Source organism: Bombina bombina, chromosome 1, assembly GCF_027579735.1.
Source record: "Bombina bombina isolate aBomBom1 chromosome 1, aBomBom1.pri, whole genome shotgun sequence".
NCBI lineage: Eukaryota > Metazoa > Chordata > Amphibia > Anura > Bombinatoridae > Bombina > Bombina bombina.
This window is the reverse complement of record NC_069499.1, coordinates 1,182,603,380-1,182,623,480: the sequence shown is the minus strand read 5'-3', so window position 1 is coordinate 1,182,623,480 and position 20,101 is coordinate 1,182,603,380. Positions and strand designations below refer to the sequence as shown.

The window sequence follows — 20,101 nt, the reverse complement described above, 5'->3', positions numbered from 1 at the left end:
ACTAAATAGTCCAGTGGGTGAAAAACAATGGTGTAACAGTCCTGCTCATGCAATTCCAGATGGTTTCAAAAGATGCAAATCCAAAGCAGTAGGCCGCTCCTCCAGGGTGTCGTGCCACAACACAGGATAAGAGAATCTATAGAAGGTAAAATAGAGGGCGCCACATAGTGCAGATCAAAAGCAACTTCAAATCAGATAGCGATAAGAGCTAAAGAATCTGACTCACAAGGTGTAAAGCACTGATGTGCAGTACAAGCAGTCCGGAACCACCCGTCGTCCGGTAGACCAAATGAAAATATCGCCAAAGGGGTCCTCGTCTCACCAGGGAGAGTCCAAAGATGCCAGAAAAGGAATGGTCTAGACAGGTCTGTATGGCAGTGGTCAGCCAGCGGGTCCAAACACCACTCAAAAGGTGCAAAGTGTCCAGGAAGTCCAGTTGATGGAAAAATATCAGGAACAAAAATGAATCAGCAGCAGATGGAGAGTTAAGAAGGTTTAAAAATTTAATTGCAATGATAAAAACAGCAACGCTTTTCTCAGTGTAACACACTGTTTCATCAGGCTATACAAACAAACTCTCAGCTGCCATATTTAAAATCAATTCAGCAGTTTAAGGGTTAAGGCAGGTAGAGTAGTCAGACAGGCAGTATTCAGCAAAAGTAATCAATCCGCAGTTTAAGGGCTAAGGCAGGAGAGTAGTCAGGCAGGCAGGTTCAGTAACGGTATTTAGGCACTTAGAAAGAACGATCTGTCACACCCAGGAGTACACAAAGTAACACCTATACTTGGGCAGTGACAGATCGTTTGGGGAAGTTTAAATAGGATTCATGCCACTGAGGTCAGACCAGCATCAGGAGCGTGCGATGAAGATGTCAGTGCCGCACGCATCTGAGCCAACACTGCCCCTGGCAACGAGCAGGGAAGGAGATGACACGCCCCTAGCAACGACTAGAGCGGCGCGGCATGACAAAAAGAGAAAGGCAATCTATAATTGTGCTTTCCCTGACTAATTTTATACCAACGCTGCCCCCTCCTACCTGTCGTTATAACTAATCAAAAAATATACTAGAGTCCGCCCCCTATGGTCCAACAGTGACCTGCTCCTTGCTTTTTCTACCATCACTTTTTCCCATGCTAGACTGCAGGACTTCTCAAATGTGGTACCAAGCCACTTGAACACACTTCCTCACACTGTCCACCTTCCCATAAACCGTCCTCCTTTAAACACTCCTTGTTTTTTTGTTTTTTTATTGAGGTACAATTTAAGGCATACAAACAATATATGTCAGTGAAAATAAAGAAAATTAGTTTCAAGGCATACAATTAATATAAACAAATAAGGATAATTTGCCAAATGTCAAGAATATTAATATTCATATCTCTTGCCTGTCAAACTATATACCTTCTAGAAGAAAAATGAGGTCACTCTTGGACCTCCTAGTAACAGGGAAGATACAAAGCTATAGAAGGTAGACTCGAAATAAGGAGACCACTCTTGGGTCTCAAATGGTGAACCTCAATTTACTTTTCTTTATAATGTAGATAACAATCTCTTATATGAGAATATTATGGACCCAAACCAGTGAGAAACAAAAAGGCAAATACTAGACACTTTTGGGCCCTTACTAGCTATAATATAGTTTGTGATGACTATATACCTTTTGGAAGGCAGTGAATACACTTTCCAGAAGTATAGGAGAGGCCAATTATGTATTTCATCCCTAAAGACATTTCTTTCATGTAATTGGCAAGAGTCCATGAGCTAGTGACATATGGGATATACAATCCTACCAGGAGGGGCAAAATTTTCCAAACCTCAAAATGCCTATAAATACACCCCTCACCACACCCACAATTCAGTTTTACAAACTTTGCCTCCTATGGAGGTGGTGAAGTAAGTTTGTGCTAAAATTTCTACATTGATATGCGCTTCTCAGCATTGTTGAAGCCCGATTCCTCTCAGAGTACAGCGAATGTCAGAGGGACGTGAAGGGAGTATCACCTATTGAATACGATGATTTCTCTAACGGGGGTCTTTTTCATGGGTTCTCTGTTATCGGTCGTAGAGATTCATCTCCTACCTCCCTTTTCAGATCGACGATATACTCTCAATTTACCATTACCTCTACTAATAACTGTTTTAGTACTGGTTTGGCTATCTGCTATATGTGGATGGGTGTCTTTTGGTAAGTATGTTTTTTATTTCTTAAGACACTCTCAGCTATGGTTTGGCACTTTATGCATTTATATAAAGTTCTAAATATATGTATTGTACTTGCCATGAGTCAGGTTCATGTATTTCCTTCAGCAGACTGTCAGTTTCATATTTGGGGAATTTAAACATTTTAAGAAATGTATTTCTTACCTGGGGTTTAGTCTTTTTTTCAATTGACTACTTTCTTGCTATTGCGGGTATTAGGCCTGCGGGTGCGTCAAATGCTAAACTTTATTGCGTCATCCTTGGCGCGAAATTTTTTTTCCGCGGAAAAAGACGTTTATGACGCAACTTCGTCATTTCCGGTGTCATACGTGACGCCGAGACCTTTCACACTGCGGCGTTATTAGTGACGCGAGTGTGTCATTTCCGGTTATTTTTGGCACCAAAAAAGTTTACGTTACGTTGTGCGTCATACTTGGCGCCAAATTTTTTGCATTATTTCAATACCCCATTGATGTTTGCCTCTTGCTTTTTTCTCTATAAGAGGCCTATACTTTTGCATTTTTTGTATCCTTTACCAGCAAAATCTATAGAGTTTTGGGAAAAAAATCCCCAAAGTTGATGGTGCTATTTCTACTCTTGCTAAACGTACCACTATTCCTATGGAAGATAGTACTTCCTTTAAGGATCCTTTAGCTAGGAAGCTTGAATCCTATCTAAGGAAGGCCTATTTATATTCAGGTCATCTTCTCAGACCTGCTATTTCTTTGGCTGATGTTGCGGCTGCCTCAACTTTTTGGTTGGAGAATTTAGCGCAACAAGATTTGGATCCTGACATATCTAGCATTACTCGCTTACTGCAACATGCAAATAATTTTATTTGTGATTCCATTTTTGATATTATCAAAATTGATGTTAGATCCATGTCTCTAGCTATATTAGCTAGAAGAGCTTTGTGGCTTAAATCTTGGAATGCTGATATGACCTCTAAATCTAGATTACTATCTCCTTCTTTCCAAGGTAATAATTTATTTGGTTCTCAGTTGGATTCTATTATTTCAACTATCACTGGAGGAAAAGGAGTTTTTCTGCCTCAGGATAAAAAACCTAAGGGTAAATCTAAGGCTTCTAAACGTTTTCGTTCCTTTCGTCAAAATAAGGAAGAAAAACTCAATCTTCCTCCCAAGGAATCTGCTTCCAGTTGGAAGCCTTCCTCTAATTGGAATAAATCCAAGCCATTTAGGAAACCAAATTCTGCTCCTAAGTCTGCATGAAGGTGCGGCCCTCATTCCAGCTCAGCTGGTAGGGGGCAGATTAAGGTTTTTCAAGGATTTTTGGATAAAATCTGTCCAAAATCATTGGATTCAGAGCATTGTCTCTCAGGGGTATCGAATAGGATTCAAAGTAAGACCTCCTGTGAGAAGATTTTTTTCTCTCACGCATCCCTGTAAATCCAGTAAAAGCTCAGGCTTTTCTGAAGTGTGTTTCAGACCTGGTGTCTTCAGGGGTAATCATGCCAGTTCCTCCTCAGGAAAAAGGTTTGGGATTTTATTCAAACCTATTCATTGTACCAAAGAAAGAAAATTTATTCAGACCAGTTCTGGATCTAAAAATTTTGAATCGTTATGTAAGGGTACCAACTTTCAAGATGGTGACTATAAGGACTATTCTGCCTTTTGTTCAGCAAGGACATTATATGTCCACAATAGACTTGCAGGATGCATACTTTCATATTCCGATTCATCCAGAACACTATCAGTTTCTGAGATTCTCTTTTCTAGACAAGCATTACCAATTTGTTGCTCTTCCATTTGGCCTAGCAACAGCTTCAAGAATCTTTTCAAAGGTTCTGGGTGCCCTACTATCTGTAATCAGAGAACAGGGTATTGCAGTGTTTCCTTATTTGGACGATATCTTGGTACTATCTCAGTCTTTACATGCTGCAGAATCTCACACAAATCAACTAGTGTTGTTTCTTCGGAAACATGGTTGGAGGATCAATTTACCAAAAAGTTTCTTGATTCCTCAGACAAGGGTCACGTTTTTAGGTTTCCAGATAAATTCAGTGTCCATGACTCTGTCTCTAACAGACAAGAGACGTTTAAAATTGGTCGCAGCATGCCGGCACCTTCAGTCTCAGTCATTCCCTTCAGTGGCTATGTGCATGGAAGTTTTAGGTCTCATGACTGCAGCATCGGACGCGATCCCCTTTGCTCGTTTTCACATGAGACCTCTACAGCTTTGCATGCTGAATCAATGGTGCAGGGATTATACAAAGATATCACAATTAATATCCTTGAATCCCAATGTACAACAATCTCTGACATGGTGGATAGATCACCATCGTTTGGTTCAAGGGGCTTCCTTTGTTCGGCCAACCTGGACTGTGATCTCAACAGATGCGAGTCTTTCAGGTTGGGGAGCTGTTCGGGGATCTCTGACAGCACAAGGAGTTTGGAAATCTCAAGAGGCGAGATTACCAATAAATATTTTAGAACTCCTTGCAATTCTCAGGGCTCTTCAGTTTTGGCCTCTGCTAAAGAGAGAACCATTCATTTGTTTTCAGACAGACAATATCACAACTGTGGCTTATGTCAATCATCAGGGTGGGACTCTCAGTCCCCAAGCTATGAAGAAGTATCTTGGATACTTGCTTGGGTGGAATCCAGCTCCTGTCTAATCTTTGCGGTGCATATCCCAGGTGTAGACAATTGGGAGGCGGATTATCTCAGCCGCCAGACTTTACATCCAGGGGAGTGGTCTCTCCATCCAGATGTGTTTTCTCAGATTGTTCAGATGTGGGGTCTTCCAGAGATAGATCTCATGGCCTCTCATCTAAACAAGAAACTTCCCAGATACCTGTCCAGGTCCAGGGATGTTCAGGCGGAAGCAGTGGATGCACTGACACTTCCTTGGTGTTATCATCCTGCTTACATCTTCCTGCCTTTAGTTCTCCTTCCAAGAGTGATCTCCAGAATCATCATGGAACAGTCTTTTGTGTTGCAGGTGGCTCCAGGATGGCCACACAGGTTTTGGTATGCGGATCTGGTTCGGATGTCCAGTTGCCCGCCTTGGCTACTTCCGTTACGGCCGGACCTACTATCTCAAGGTCCGTTTTTCCATCAGGATCTCAAATCATTAAATTTGAAGGTATGAAAATTGAACGCTTAGTTCTAAGTCATAGAGGTTTCTCTGACTCAGTGATTAATACTATGTTACAAGCTCATAAATCTGTTTCTAGAAAGATTTATTATAGAGTTTGGAAGACTTACATTTCATGGTGTTCTTCTCATAAATTCTCCTGGCATTCTTTTAGAATTCCTAGAATTTTACAGTTCCTTCAGGATGGTTTGGATAAGGATTTGTCTGCAAGTTCCTTGAAAGGTCAAATCTCCGCTCTTTCTGTTTTATTTCACAGAAAGATTGCTATACTTCCTGATATTCACTGTTTTGTACAAGCTTTAGTTCGTATTAAGCCTGTCATTAAATCAATTTCTCCTCCTTGGAGTCTTAATTTGGTTCTGAAGGTTTTACAGGCTCCTCCATTTGAGCCTATGCATTCTTTGGACATTAAACTACTTTCTTGGAAAGTGTTGTTCCTTTTGGCTATCTCTTCTGCTAGAAGAGTTTCTGAGCTATCTGCTCTTTCTTGTGAGTCTCCTTTTCTGATTTTTCATCAGGATAAGGCAGTTTTGCGGACTTCTTTTCAATTTTTACCTAAGATTGTGAATTCTAACAACATTAGTAGAGAAATTGTTGTTCCTTCCTTATGTCCTAATCCTAAGAATTCTTTGGAAAGATCCTTACATTCTTTGGATGTGGTAAGAGCTTTGAAATATTATGTGGAAGCTACTAAAGATTTCAGGAAGACTTCCAGTCTATTTGTTTTATTTTCTGGTCCTAGGAAAGCTCAGAAGACTTCTGCTATTTCCTTGGCTTCTTGGTTGAAACTTTTGATTCATCAAGCTTATTTGGAGTCGGGTCAGGCCCCGCCTCAGAGAATTACAGCTCATTCTACTAGATCGGTCTCCACTTCGTGGGCTTTTAAGAATGAAGCTTCAGTTGGTCAGATTTGCAAAGCGGCAACTTGGTCCTCTTTCCATACATTTACTAAATTCTACCGTTTTGATGTATTTGCTTCTTCAGAAGCAGTTTTTGGTAGAAAAGTTCTTCAGGCAGCTGTTTTCAGTATGATTCTTCTGTTTTTTGATTTAAGTTTTTTTCTTTCAAAAATGGAAATAAACTTATTTTTTTGGGTTGTGGATTAATTTTCTCCAACATAGGTGTGTCCGGTCCACGGCGTCATCCTTACTTGTGGGATATTCTCCTCCCCAACAGGAAATGGCAAAGAGCCCAGCAAAGCTGGCCATATAGTCCCTCCTAGGCTCCGCCTACCCCAGTCATTCTCTTTGCCGTTGCACAGGCAACATCTCCACGGAGATGGCTTAGAGTTTTTTTGGTGTTTAAATGTAGTTTTTGTTCTTCAATCAAGAGTTTGTTATTTTAAAATAGTGCTGGTATGTACTATTTACTCTGAAACAGAAAAGAGATGAAGATTTCTGTTTGTAAGAGGAAAATGATTTTAGCAACCGTTACTAAAATCGATAGCTGTTTCCACACAGGACTGTTGAGATGAAGTAACTTCAGTTGGGGGAAACAGTGGGCAGACTTTGCTGCTTGAGGTATGACACATTTCTAACAAGACTCGGTAATGCTGGAAGCTGTCATTTTCCCTATGGGAACCGGTAAGCCATTTTCTTAGTTTAAGTAAAAGAATAAAGGGCTTCATTAGGGCTTAAAAAATTGGTAGACATTTTTCTGGGCTAAAACGATTACTTTACTAAGTATATTTGGCAGATTATTACTTTTAATAGTTGTTAAATCTTGGGGATTGTTTTAATAAAAACGGCAGGCACTGTATTGGACACCTTTTTCACTGGGGGCCTTTTCTAGTCATAGACAGAGCCTCATTTTCGCGCCTCTAATGCGCAGTTGTTTTTGGAAAGCATGGCATGCAGATGCATGTGTGAGGAGCTAAGAACCACTGAAAAAGCTTATAGAAGGCATCATTTGGTATCGTATTCCCCTCTGGGCTTGGTTGGGTCTCAGCAAAGCAGATACCTGGGACTGTATAGGGGTTAAATGTAATTTAGTTATTTTAAGGGTTAAAGCTTTCAAATTTGGTGTGCAATACTTTTAAGGCTTTAAGTTACTGTGGTGAAATTTTGGTGAATTTTGAACAATTCCTTCATACTTTTTCACATATTCAGTAATAAAGTGTGTTCAGTTTAAAATTTAAAGGGACAGTAACGGTTTTATTGTAAAACGTTTTTTGTGCTTTGTTGACAAGTTTAAGCCTGTTTAACATGTCTGAACCATCAGATAACGATGTTCTATATGTATGAAAGCCAATGTGTCTCCCCATTTAAATATATGTGATATATTTGTGTCATAATGTCCAAACAAAGTAGGGATAATAATGCCATAGATATGATATTGCCCAAGATGATTCCTCTAATGAGGGGAGTAAGCATGGTACTGCATCATCCCCTTCTGTGTCTACACCAGTTTTGCCCACACAAGAGGCCCCTAGTACATCTAGTGCGCCAATACTTATTACCATACAACAATTAATGGCTGTAATGGATAATTCTATTGCATGCATTTTTTCCAAAATGCCTACTTATCAGAGAAAGCGTGATTGCTCTGTTTTAAACACTGAAGAGCAAAAGGACGCTGATGATATCTGTTCTGACATACCCTCACACCTATCTGAAGGGGCCAGGAGGGAGGTTTTGTCTGAGGGAGAAATTTCAGATTCAGGGAAAATTTCTCAACAAGCAGAACCTGATATTGTAACTTTTAAATTTAAATTACAACATCTCCACGCACTACTTAAGGAGGTATTATCTACTCTGGATGATTGTGACAATTTGGTCATTCCAGAGAAATTAGGTAAGATGGACAAGTTCCTAGAGGTTCCGGTGCCCCCCGATGTTTTTCCTATACCCAAGCGGGTGGCGGACATAGTAAATAAGGAGTGGGAAAGGCCCGGCATACCTTTTGTCCTCCCCCTATATTTAAGAAATTCTTTCCTATAGTCGACCCCAGAAAGGACTTATAGCATACAGTCCCCAAGGTCGAGGGGGCGGTTTCTACTCTAAACAAACGCACTTCTATTCCTATAGAAGATAGTTGTGCTTTCAAGATCCTATGGATTAAAGGTTAGAGGGTTTGCTTAAAAAGATGTTTGTTCAGCAAGGTTACCTTCTACAACCAATTTCATGCATTGTTCCTGTCACTACAGCTGCGTGTTTCTGGTTCGAAGAACTAGAAAAGTCGCTCAATAAAGAATCTTCGTACGAGGAGGTTTTGGACAGAGTTCAAGCTCTTAAATTGGCTAACTCTTTTATTTTAGATGCCGCTTTGCAATTAGCTAGATTAGCGGCGAATAATTCAGGGTTTGCTATTGTGGCGCACAGAGCGCTTTTGCTTAACATCCCTTTCAAGGGTAAAACACTGTTTGGCCCTGACTTGAAAGAGATTATTTTAGACATCACTGGGGGAAAGGGCCACGCCCTTCCTCTGGATAGGTCTTTTAAGGCTAAAAATAAGCCAAATTTTCGTCCCTTTCGCAGAAACAGACCAGCCTCAAATTCTACACCCTCTAAGCAAGAGGGTAATACTTCTCAAACCAAGCCAGCCTGGAGGCCGATGCAAGGCTGGAACAAGGGTAAGCAGGCCAAGTCACCTGCCACTGCTACCAAAACAGCATGAAGTGTTGGCCACCGATCTGGGAAGGATCTGGTGGGGGGCAGACTTTCTCTCTTTGCTCAGGTTGGGGCAAGAGATGTTCAGGATCCTTGGGCGCTAGAAATAGTTTCTCAAGGTTATCTCCTGGAATTCAGGGAACTACCCCCAAGGGGAAGGTTCCACGGGTCTCAATTATCTTCGAACAGGCATTCTTACACTGTGTAGAAGACCTGTTAAGCATGGGAGTGATTCATCCTGTTCCATTAAGAGAACAAGGGATGGGTTTTTACTCCAACCTGTTCATAATTCCCAAAAAAGAGGGAACATTCAGACCTATTTTAGATCTCAAGATTCTAAACAAGTTTCTAAGGTTTCATCGTTCAAAATGGAAACCATTCGAACGATCCTTCCTACCATCCAGGAAGGTCAATTCATGACCACGGTGGACTTAAAGGATGCGTACCTACGTATTCCTATCCACAAGGAACATTTTCGGTTCCTAAGGTTCGCCTTTCTGGACAAGCATTACCAGTTTGTGGCACTTCCATTCGGATTAGCCACTGCTCCAAGGATTTTCACAAGGGTACTAGGGTCCCTTCTAGCGGTGCTAAGACCAAGGGGCATTGCAGTAGTACCTTACTTGGACGACATCCTGATTCAAGTGTCGTCTCTGTCAAAAGCAAGGGCTCATACGGACATTGTCCTAGCCTTTCTCAGATCTCACAGGGGGAAAGTGAACATAGAAAAAAGTTCTCTGTCCCCGTCAACAAGAGTTCCCTTCTTGGGAACAATAATAGTTTCCTTAGAAATGAAGGTTTTTCTGACAGAGGCCAGAAAATCAAAACTTCTAAGCTCTTGTCAGGTACTTCATTCTGTTCTTCTTCCTTCCATAGCGCAGTGCATGGAAGTAATAGGTTTGATGGTTGCGGCAATGGACATAGTTCCTTTTGCACGAATTCATTTAAGACCATTACACCTGTGCATGCTCAGACAGTGGAATGGGGATTATACAGACTTGTCTCCGACGATACAAGTAGATCAAATAACCAGAGATTCACTCCGTTGGTGGCTGACCCTGGACAACCTGTCACAGGGAATGAGCTTCCGCAGACCAGAGTAGGTCATTGTCACGACCAACGCCAGTCTGGTGGGCTGGGGCGCGGTCTGGGAACCCCTGAAAGCTCAGGGTCTATGGTTTCGGGAAGACTCTCTTCTCCCGATAAACATAATGGAACTGAGAGCGATATTCAATGCTCTCAAGGCTTGGCCTCGACTAGCAAAGGCCAAATTCATAAGGTTTCAATCAGACATCATGACGACTGTTACATATATCAACCATCAGGGGGTAACAAGGAGTTCCCTGGCGATGGAGGAGCATCCGGGGGAGTGGGAACTCCATCTGGAACTCTTTGCCCAAATAACTCAATTATGGGGCATTCCAGACATGGTTCTGATGGCCTCTCGTCAGAACTTCATGGTCCCTTGTTACGGGTCCAAATCCAGGGATCCCAAGGCGACTCTATTGGATACAATAGTAGCACCTTGGATCTTCAACCTAGCTTATGTATTCCCACCGTTTCCTCTCATTCCCAGGCTGGTAGCCAGGATCAATCTGGAGAGGGCTTCGGTGATCTTGATAGTTCCTGTGTGGCCACGCAGGACTTGGTATGCAGACCTGGTGAATGTGTCATCGGCTCCACCATGGAAGCTACCTTTGAGACAGGACCTTCTTATTCAGGGTCCATTCGAACATCCGAATCTGGTTTTCCTCCAACTGACTGCTTGGAGTTTGAACGCTTGATTTTATCAAAGCGTGGGTTTTCAGATTCTGTAATAGATACTCTTATTCAGGCTAGAAAGCCTGTAACTAGAAAAATTTACCATAATATATGGAAAAAATATATCTGTTGGTGTGAATCTAAAGGATTCCCATGGAACAAGATAAAAATTCCTAAGATTCTTTCCTTTCTACAAGAAGGTTTGGAGAAAGGTTTTTCTGCGAGTTCTCTGAAGGGACAGATCTCTGCTTTATCTGTTTTACTTCACAAAAGGCTGGCAGCTGTGCCAGACGTTTAAGCGTTTGTTCAGGCTCTGGTTAGAATCAAGCCTGTTTACAGATCTTTGACTCTTCCCTGGAGTCTTAATCTAGTTCTTTCAGTTCTTCAAGGGGTTCCGTTTGAACCCTTACATTCCGTAGATATTAAGTTATTATCTTGGAAAGTTTTGTTTTAGGTTGCAATTTCTTCCGCTAGAAGAGTTTCTGAGTTATCTGCTCTGCAGTGTTCTCCGCCCTATCTGGTCCATGCAGATAAGGTGGTTTTACGTACTGAGCCTGGTTTTCTTCCGAAGGTTGTTTCCAACAAAAATATTAACCAGGAGATAGTTGTACCTTCTTTGTGTCCGAATCCAGTTTCATAGAAGGAACGTTTGTTACACAATTTGGACGTTGTCCGTGCTCTAAAATTCTATTTAGAGGCTACTGAAGATTTTAGACAAACATCTTCTTTGTTTGTTGTTTATTCTGGTTAAAGGAGAGGTTAAAAAGCAACTTCTACCTCTCCTTTTGGTTTAAAAGCATCATCAGATTGGCTTTTGAGACTGCCGGACGGCAGCCTCCTGAAAGTATCACAGCTCACTCCACTAGGGCTGTGGCTTCCACATGGGCCTTCAAGAATGAGGTTCCTGTTGACCAAATTTTTTAAATTATATACTTTTGCTTCTTCGGAGGCTATTTTTGGGAGAAAGGTTTTGCAAGTCGTGGTGCCTTCCGTTTGGGTGACCTGATTTGCTCCCTCCCTTCATCCGTGTCCTAAAGCTTTGGTATTGGATCCCACAAGTAAGGATGACGCCGTGGACCGGACACACCTATGTTGGAGAAAACAGAATTTATGCTTACCTGATAAATTACTTTCTCCAACGGTGTGTCCGGTCCACGGCCCGCCCTGGTTTTTTAATCAGGTCTGATGAATTATTTTCTCTAACTACAGTCACCACGTTACCATATGGTTTCTCCTATATATATTTCCTCCTGTCCGTCGGTCGAATGACTGGGGTAGGCGGAGCCTAGGAGGGACTATATGGCCAGCTTTGCTGGGCTCTTTGCCATTTCCTGTTGGGGAGGAGAATATCCCACAAGTAAGGATGACGCCGTGGACCGGACACACCGTTGGAGAAAGTAATTTATCAGGTAAGCATAAATTCTGTTTTTTCAGCGGAATATGGCTGTTTTTATTTTTATTCCCTCCCTCTCTAGTGACTCTTGAGTGGAAGATCCACATCTTGGGTATTGATATCCCATATGTCACTAGCTCATGGACTCTTGCCAATTACATGAAAGAAAACATAATTTATGTAAGAACTTACCTGATGAATTCATTTCTTTCATATTGGCAAGAGTCCATGAGTCCCACCCTTTTTATGGTGGTTATGATTTTTTGTATAAAGCACAATTATTTCCAAATTTCCTTTGTTGATGCTTTCTACTACTTTCTTTATCACCCCACTGCTTGGCTATTCGTTAAACTGAATTGTGGGTGTGGTGAGGGGTGTATTTATAGGCATTTTGAGGTTTGGGAAACTTTGCCTCTCCTGGTAGGATTGTATATCCCATATGTCACTTGCTCATGGACTCTTGCCAATATGAAAGAAATGAATTTATCAGGTAAGTTCTTACATAAATTATGTTTTTTGTTCAAGGAACCTACCATCCAATTCAGTAACAAATTAATTCCACTTACCTAATAATTGCCTTTGTCTAACTCTGTACTAACATAATTCTCACCCTTGCAGCCCCCACCTCCCTTTTCTAACCCTCCTACCCTTCTAGATTAAAAATTCCCACAGGAATAGGGCACTCAGTACCTCCAGTATTTGTTTGATAAATGTTGTCTATTTTCTATTGTACATCTTCCCTATATATTACTGTTGACATTATACTATTGCCTAGTAGATGAATTAATTTGATGCTTTCTAAGCAATAACTACTCAAAAATATTGGTTTTATTTTCTGACACAAAACTGTTATAACCACCCTGAGAGTTGAGACAGGGCTCTAACCTGAGTAGACAGTTATTTATCCCCTAGATATGATTGTTAGTATTAAATGGGTCACCTTTTAGTTGGATCATTAAAGCTTAACTGGAGCATTTTGTAAGTATTTTAGATTTGTATAGGTTGAACTCGATGGACTTCGGGTTTTTTCCAACCTTATCTACTATGTTACTATGTAGTACTTATACATATGATTTATGTTTATTGCCTGTTGCAGCATACTTTAAAAATTCAGGGGCACAGCAAACCTTTACAGTGGTACATCCCTTGTTGCCATATATTATTCAATATAGGGGACAGATTATATTTCTAGTATGCATTTAATATGTCTGAGTCAAAACTATTGTGCCTTTATGGGTTCCTAAAATGTTGTGCTCAAGCTTTGCCCTCTATAGCTAAGTAATTATTTTACAGTAAGTCTGACAAGAAGTTTAGCTCTGATCTTCCTTTAGCTCTTAAATAGTTATCCTTCATATTTATGTTAGGTTATAATTATACAATAATCAAAGCAGCCTAATGTTGAGCTTTCAATTACTTATTTTGGGTTCATTTTAAATACTTGACTAGCATTATAACTGTTCTTTGTTATAAATGTTTATCCCTATTAAATCACATGTACCTGTGATCACTAAGCATGTTGACGTCACTCTCAAGCATGTCCTAGGGATATGTGCTTTATACTTTTTTGTTGGTTATATATTCTGGAGATGTATTAACATATATATTCATCCGAGGGTTGTAAAGTGTTTACACATCAGTGTGAGGTTTCAGCTACTTGGGTACAATGAGTAACCCAAGTTTCAGAACTTTGTTGTTGATGGCCAAATGGCATTCTCCTTATTTCACCCCTAGCACTTCCCTTATGTTTCAGGTTGGTAAAAAGTGTCCTAAATATTACTTGCTAGAGGAGATTCTTTCTGCTATATTCTTTTGTCTGAAAGGGACTTCAGTTCTAACTATAGCGCAGGAAAATAGAGGGTTTTTAAAAAAACAAACAAAAAAAAAACACACTTTTCTTTAATATTGCTTTTCAGGCATAATATTTCTTTGTGTGATTACTACCATTTATTTGTATGTATGCTTTTGAAGATAATTGTTCACTGTCTGTATTTTTTCAGATTCCAAACCTCAATAAAAATATAATACTAAATAATGCTTTATCTGAATAATTTAAGAAACATTTGAGGTTTCATGTTCCTCTATGGCTGCCCTGAGAACCATTCACTCCAAATTGAGTTGCACAGATATCATTATATTGTTATGGAATATTTACAGCATTCAAGGGTTTTGTGTTTAGAATGGCTGTATGGTGTCATTGCTGTTCTGCTAGAGATACTGATATTAAGAGCATGGATTAAAATTGTTCTTAAAAAAAAAATGTAATGCCAAGCCCTCAATGAGACACACAAAAGCAGCAAAATTCCTGTGACGAATCCTGTGCTGATACATGTGTAATCAAAATGTCTGACAATAAATTAAACAAATTGCGTATAGCAGTCACTAAGCATCCTGAACCGCTTAACCACAATTTGAAAAATGATTAAAGGGACAGTCTACCATAGATAATCCCTTTATTACCCATTCCTCAGTTTTGCACAACCAACACAGTTATATTAATATACGTTTTACCTCTGTGATTACCGTGTATCTAGGAACCTTTTTCCAGCCCCCTGATCAGATGACTGTGACTGTTTATTATCTATTGTCTTAAATTTAGCCTTGTTTTGTGCTAAATCTTAAATAATCCCCTGTGCCTGAACACAGTGTTATCTATATGGCCCACGTGTACTTTCTGTCTCTTTGTGTTGAAAAGAGATTTAAAAGGCATGTGATAAGAGGCAGCCCTCAAAGGCTTAGAAATTAGCATATGAGCCTACCTATGTTTAGTTTAAACTAAGAATACCAAGAGAAAAAAGCAAATTTGATGATAAAAGTAAATTGGAAAGTTGATTAAAATTAAAGGTCCTATCTGAATAATGAAAGTTTAATTTATACTAGACTGTCCCTTTAAAGGAAAGTAGAATTGAGTGCTAGAATTGGCTCATTGTTTATAGTAATAACTGGGTGTCAGAGCAGACTGGTATTGTTCAATAACAGCACTGGCATAAGGTTACCCTTACATTTCTTAGAACTGGGTGTCAAATTAGATCATCATAATACAGTAATAGATCTTGATGCCCAAGTCCTATTTCTACTATACTTTGGCATATATGGATTGTCATTTATGTTTTGACTAATTTCTTAATGTTTTCGTTCTGTACTCTGTTTACCTAATAAGAATGATGCCTTGTGACGACAAACCTTTTACCGAAAATGCTTTGCCATGACTCCCTCTCCTCTCCCTACAGGTCTGTGCCACTGACAAAGCCCTGGAGTATGACAGAGATTTCCGCATTCGACACTATGCTGGAGATGTTCTGTGAGTATCACTGCTGCCACCGAGGTTTTATGTCCCAAAGCTGCAGAACGAGTCCAATTATACTGTGTATTGTAGAACCAAAGATGTCTCAGTTTTATATTTTGCCAGTTATATAGTGCCCTATAAAATGCTTTTGCCTGTAAGCGGCACTGGACTTTTACAAGTAGTAATATGAAGATGCCCAATTGTCAGAGCTTAAACTGTCTGCTCTTTTCCTGTTGCAGCTACTCCGTATTGGGCTTCATAGATAAAAACAAGGATACACTATTCCAGGACTTCAAGAGGTTGATGTATAACAGGTGAGCATAATTGTAAGAACTTGCACTGTGATTCAAATAAATCATTCACATGGACACATACATCCACACGGACAGACACCATATACCACACTCACATACACGCCTATATACCCATGCACACTTATCTGGAGAGACTTACAAATTTAGTCAGTTTTTTAGGAGAACATCAGAAGCCCAAAGCAGTTTATATTGATGCTACAATATTCCTTGAAAACAATGTGCATAGGCATCTAAGCTAATGGACCCACATCAATATCTCAGTATATTTTAAATTTAGGATAGCACCTCCCAACAGAGGTCGCTCTCTTGGGGGGCTGGAAGAAACCAGTAGAAGCTCTTAGCTTGCACCTGATTAAATGCAACCAGCTTTAATTTCTTTCTTAAGGCGGTGAGAGTCCACAATTCCTTACTGTTGGGAATTCATCATCTGGCCACCAGGAGGAGGTAAAGACACCCTACACCCAGAGCTTTAATATCCCTCCTACTTCCCTGACCCTCCCAGTATTTTCTTTGCCTAGTCTAGGAGCAGTCAAAGATAGAGATGTTCAAGTTTTATTGAAGATTTACATGGATATTAATCCCAAATTTTCCCTCAATGGATAGTTCCTGGAAGAGAAGGACTCGTGAGAGTACTGGCTGTGCAATGTAAATCTCCTCTCTGGAGTTAGTCACAAGCCTTCCACAGGGTCGATAAGACAGTTCCTCTAGCCTCCTTCTGTTTGGCCTTAAAGATGTACTCCTTCAGTATATTCTCTACAGAGAACACAGGCTATTAGCAGGTACATACAGTTAGTTATGTCATAGCCAGGTCACAGCAGCTTGACACATATAAGCAGCTACCTACGTCACAATTATGTGGAATGGTTTTGTGCACTTTTATACTCGCATATATTTGTTATTATGTTGGCCTAGTCCTGGAGTATAGCCCTATAACTCAATAAGTTCAATAGTAAGGCCAGGGACATCTAAGCTCAAAGGCACATGTGCAGTTACACACTAGTGACAAGCTAACAGTGGTAGACAATATATTGTGGGTATATGACTTTTAAGCCTTTATTTATATGAGAGGTCTGTGTAACTTTATCTGGTTGCGGCCCCTTTAAGATTCTGTCTCTGCTCAGGACCGGCATTTTTAATGCTCCACAATTGATCAATAAAGTCTGTTCAGGAGTGCTAACAAGGCCGGTGGAGGATCGTAATGGAGGGGCAGAAGTTGACAGAGCATGGGTTGAGGAGGTCAACCTGGAAATAGTTAAAATATTTTCACTCCTCGCTACAGTTTGGCACACTACCCTATGCTTCCTGTTTACGGTCTGTGCAGCTTTAGTACACAGCAGGAGCCTAATTTGCCTTGTATTCCTGATACTGGAGGGGATAAGATCTAACCCTATACCACACAGCATGGGTGGCGTTTGATATTTCTTTCATGTAATTAGCAAGAGTCCATGAGCTAGTGACGTATGGGATATACATTCCTACCAGGAGGGGCAAAGTTTCCCAAACCTTAAAATGCCTATAAATACACCCCTCACCACACCCACAATTCAGTTTTACAAACTTTGCCTCCTATGGAGGTGGTGAAGTAAGTTTGTGCTAGATTCTACGTTGATATGCGCTCCGCAGCAGGTTGGAGCCCGGTTTTCCTCTCAGCGTGCAGTGAATGTCAGAGGGATGTGAGGAGAGTATTGCCTGTTTGAATTCAATGATCTCCTTCTACGGGGTCTATTTCATAGGTTCTCTGTTATCGGTCGTAGAGATTCATCTCTTACCTCCCTTTTCAGATCGACGATATACTCTTATAAATATACCATTACCTCTGCTGATTTTCGTTTCAGTACTGGTTTGGCTTTCTACAAACATGTAGATGAGTGTTCTGGGGTAAGTAAGTCTTATTTTCTGTGACACTCTAAGCTATGGTTGGGCACTTTTTTAATAAAGTTCTAAATATATGTATTCAAACATTTATTTGCCTTGACTCAGGATGTTCAACATTCCTTATTTTCAGACAGTCAGTTTCATATTTGGGATAATGCATTTGAATCAAATATTTTTCTTACCTTAAAGATTTGACTTTTTTCCCTGTGGGCTGTTAGGCTCGCGGGGGCTGAAAATGCTTCATTTTATTGCGTCATTTTTTTGCGCGGACTTTTTTGGCGCAAAAAAACTTTTCTGTTTCCGGCGTCATACGTGTCGCCGGAAGTTGCGTCATTTTTGACGTTCTTTTGCGCCAAAAAATGTCGGCGTTCCGGACGTGGCGTCATTTTTGGCGCCAAAAGAATTTAGGCGCCAAATAATGTGGGCGTCTTATTTGGCGCTAAAAAAATATGGGCGTCGCTTTTGTCTCCACATTATTTAAGTCTCATTATTTATTGCTTCTGGTTGCTAGAAGCTTGTTCACTGGCATTTTTTCCCATTCCTGAAACTGTCATTTAAGGAATTTGATCAATTTTGCTTTATATGTTGTTTTTTCTCTTACATATTGCAAGATGTCTCACGTTGCATCTGAGTCAGAAGATACTTCAGGAAAATCGCTGTCTGGTGCTGGAACTACCAAAGCTAAGTGTATCTGCTGTAAACTTTTGGTAGCTATTCCTCCAGCTGTTGTTTGTATTAATTGTCATGACAAACTCGTTAATGCAGATAATATTTCCTTTAGTAATGTACCATTACCTGTTGCAGTTCCATCAACATCTAATGTTCAGAATGTTCCTGATAACATAAGAGATTTTGTTTCTGAATCCATCAAGAAGGCTATGTCTGTTATTCCTCCTTCTAGTAAACATAAAAAATCTTTTAAAACTTCTCTTTATACAGATGAATTTTTAAATGAACATCATCATTCTGATTCTAATGACTCTTCTGGTTCAGAGGATTCTGTCTCAGAGATTGATGCTGATAAATCTTCATATTTATTTAAAATGGAATTTATTCGTTCTTTACTTAAAGAAGTACTAATTGCTTTAGAAATTGAGGATTCTGGTCCTCTTGATACTAAGTCTAAACGTTTAGATAAGGTCTTTAAATCTCCTGTGGTTATTCCAGAAGTTTTTCCTGTTCCTGGTGCTATTTCTGAAGTAATTTCCAGAGAATGGAATAATTTGGGTAATTCATTTACTCCTTCTAAACGTTTTAAGCAATTATATCCTGTGCCGTCTGACAGATTAGAATTTTTGGACAAAATCCCTAAAGTTGTTGGGGCTATTTCTACCCTTGCTAAACGTACTACTATTCCTACGTCAGATGGTACTTCTTTTAAGGATCCTTTAGATAGGAAAATTGAATCCTTTCTAAGAAAAGCTTATCTGTGTTCAGGTAATCTTCTTAGACCTGCTATATCATTGGCTGATGTTGCTGCAGCTTCAACTTTTTGGTTGGAAACTTTAGCGCAACAAGTAACAGATCATGATTCTCATAATATTATTATTCTTCTTCAACATGCTAATAATTTTATCTGTGATGCCATTTTTGATATTATCAGAGTTGATGTCAGGTTTATGTCTCTAGCTATTTTAGCTAGAAGAGCTTTATGGCTTAAGACTTGGAATGCTGATATGTCTTCTAAATCAACTCTACTTTCCATTTCTTTCCAGGGTAACAAATTATTTGGTTCTCAGTTGGATTCTATTATCTCAACTGTTACTGGTGGGAAAGGAACTTTTTTACCACAGGATAAAAAATCTAAGGGTAAAAACAGGGCTAATAATCGTTTTCGTTCCTTTCGTTTCAACAAAGAACAAAAGCCTGATCCTTCATCCTCAGGAGCACTTTCAGTTTGGAAACCATCTCCAGTCTGGAATAAATCCAAGCCTTCTAGAAAAGCAAAGCCAGCTTCTAAGTCCACATGAAGGTGCGGCCCTCATTCCAGCTCAGCTGGTAGGGGGCAGGTTACGTTTTTTCAAAGAAATTTGGATCAATTCTGTTCACAATCTTTGGATTCAGAACATTGTTTCAGAAGGGTACAGAATTGGTTTCAAGATAAGACCTCCTGCAAAGAGATTTTTTCTTTCCCGTGTCCCAGTAAATCCAGTGAAAGCTCAAGCATTTCTGAAATGTGTTTCAGATCTAGAGTTGGCTGGAGTAATTATGCCAGTTCCAGTTCTGGAACAGGGGATGGGGTTTTATTCAAATCTCTTCATTGTACCAAAGAAGGAGAATTCCTTCAGACCAGTTCTGGATCTAAAAATATTGAATCGTTATGTAAGGATACCAACGTTCAAAATGGTAACTGTAAGGACTATCTTGCCTTTTGTTCAGCAAGGGCATTATATGTCCACAATAGATTTACAGGATGCATATCTGCATATTCCGATTCATCCAGATCATTATCAGTTCCTGAGATTCTCTTTTCTGGACAAGCATTACCAGTTTGTGGCTCTGCCGTTTGGCCTAGCTACAGCTCCAAGAATTTTTACAAAGGTTCTC

At 40.0% G+C, this 20,101-nt stretch overlaps 1 protein-coding gene across 1 annotated transcript in view; it reads left to right on the top strand.

Annotated features, from left to right (window-relative positions):
- MYO1D (myosin ID) overlaps positions 1-20,101 on the top strand; it is a 361,825-nt gene that overhangs the window by 202,035 nt on the left and 139,689 nt on the right. The window contains exons 12-13 of the mRNA XM_053699796.1: positions 15,310-15,380; positions 15,605-15,679. Of these exons, the coding sequence (XP_053555771.1) occupies positions 15,310-15,380; positions 15,605-15,679 (146 nt within the window). The remainder of the gene's footprint in view (positions 1-15,309; positions 15,381-15,604; positions 15,680-20,101) is intronic.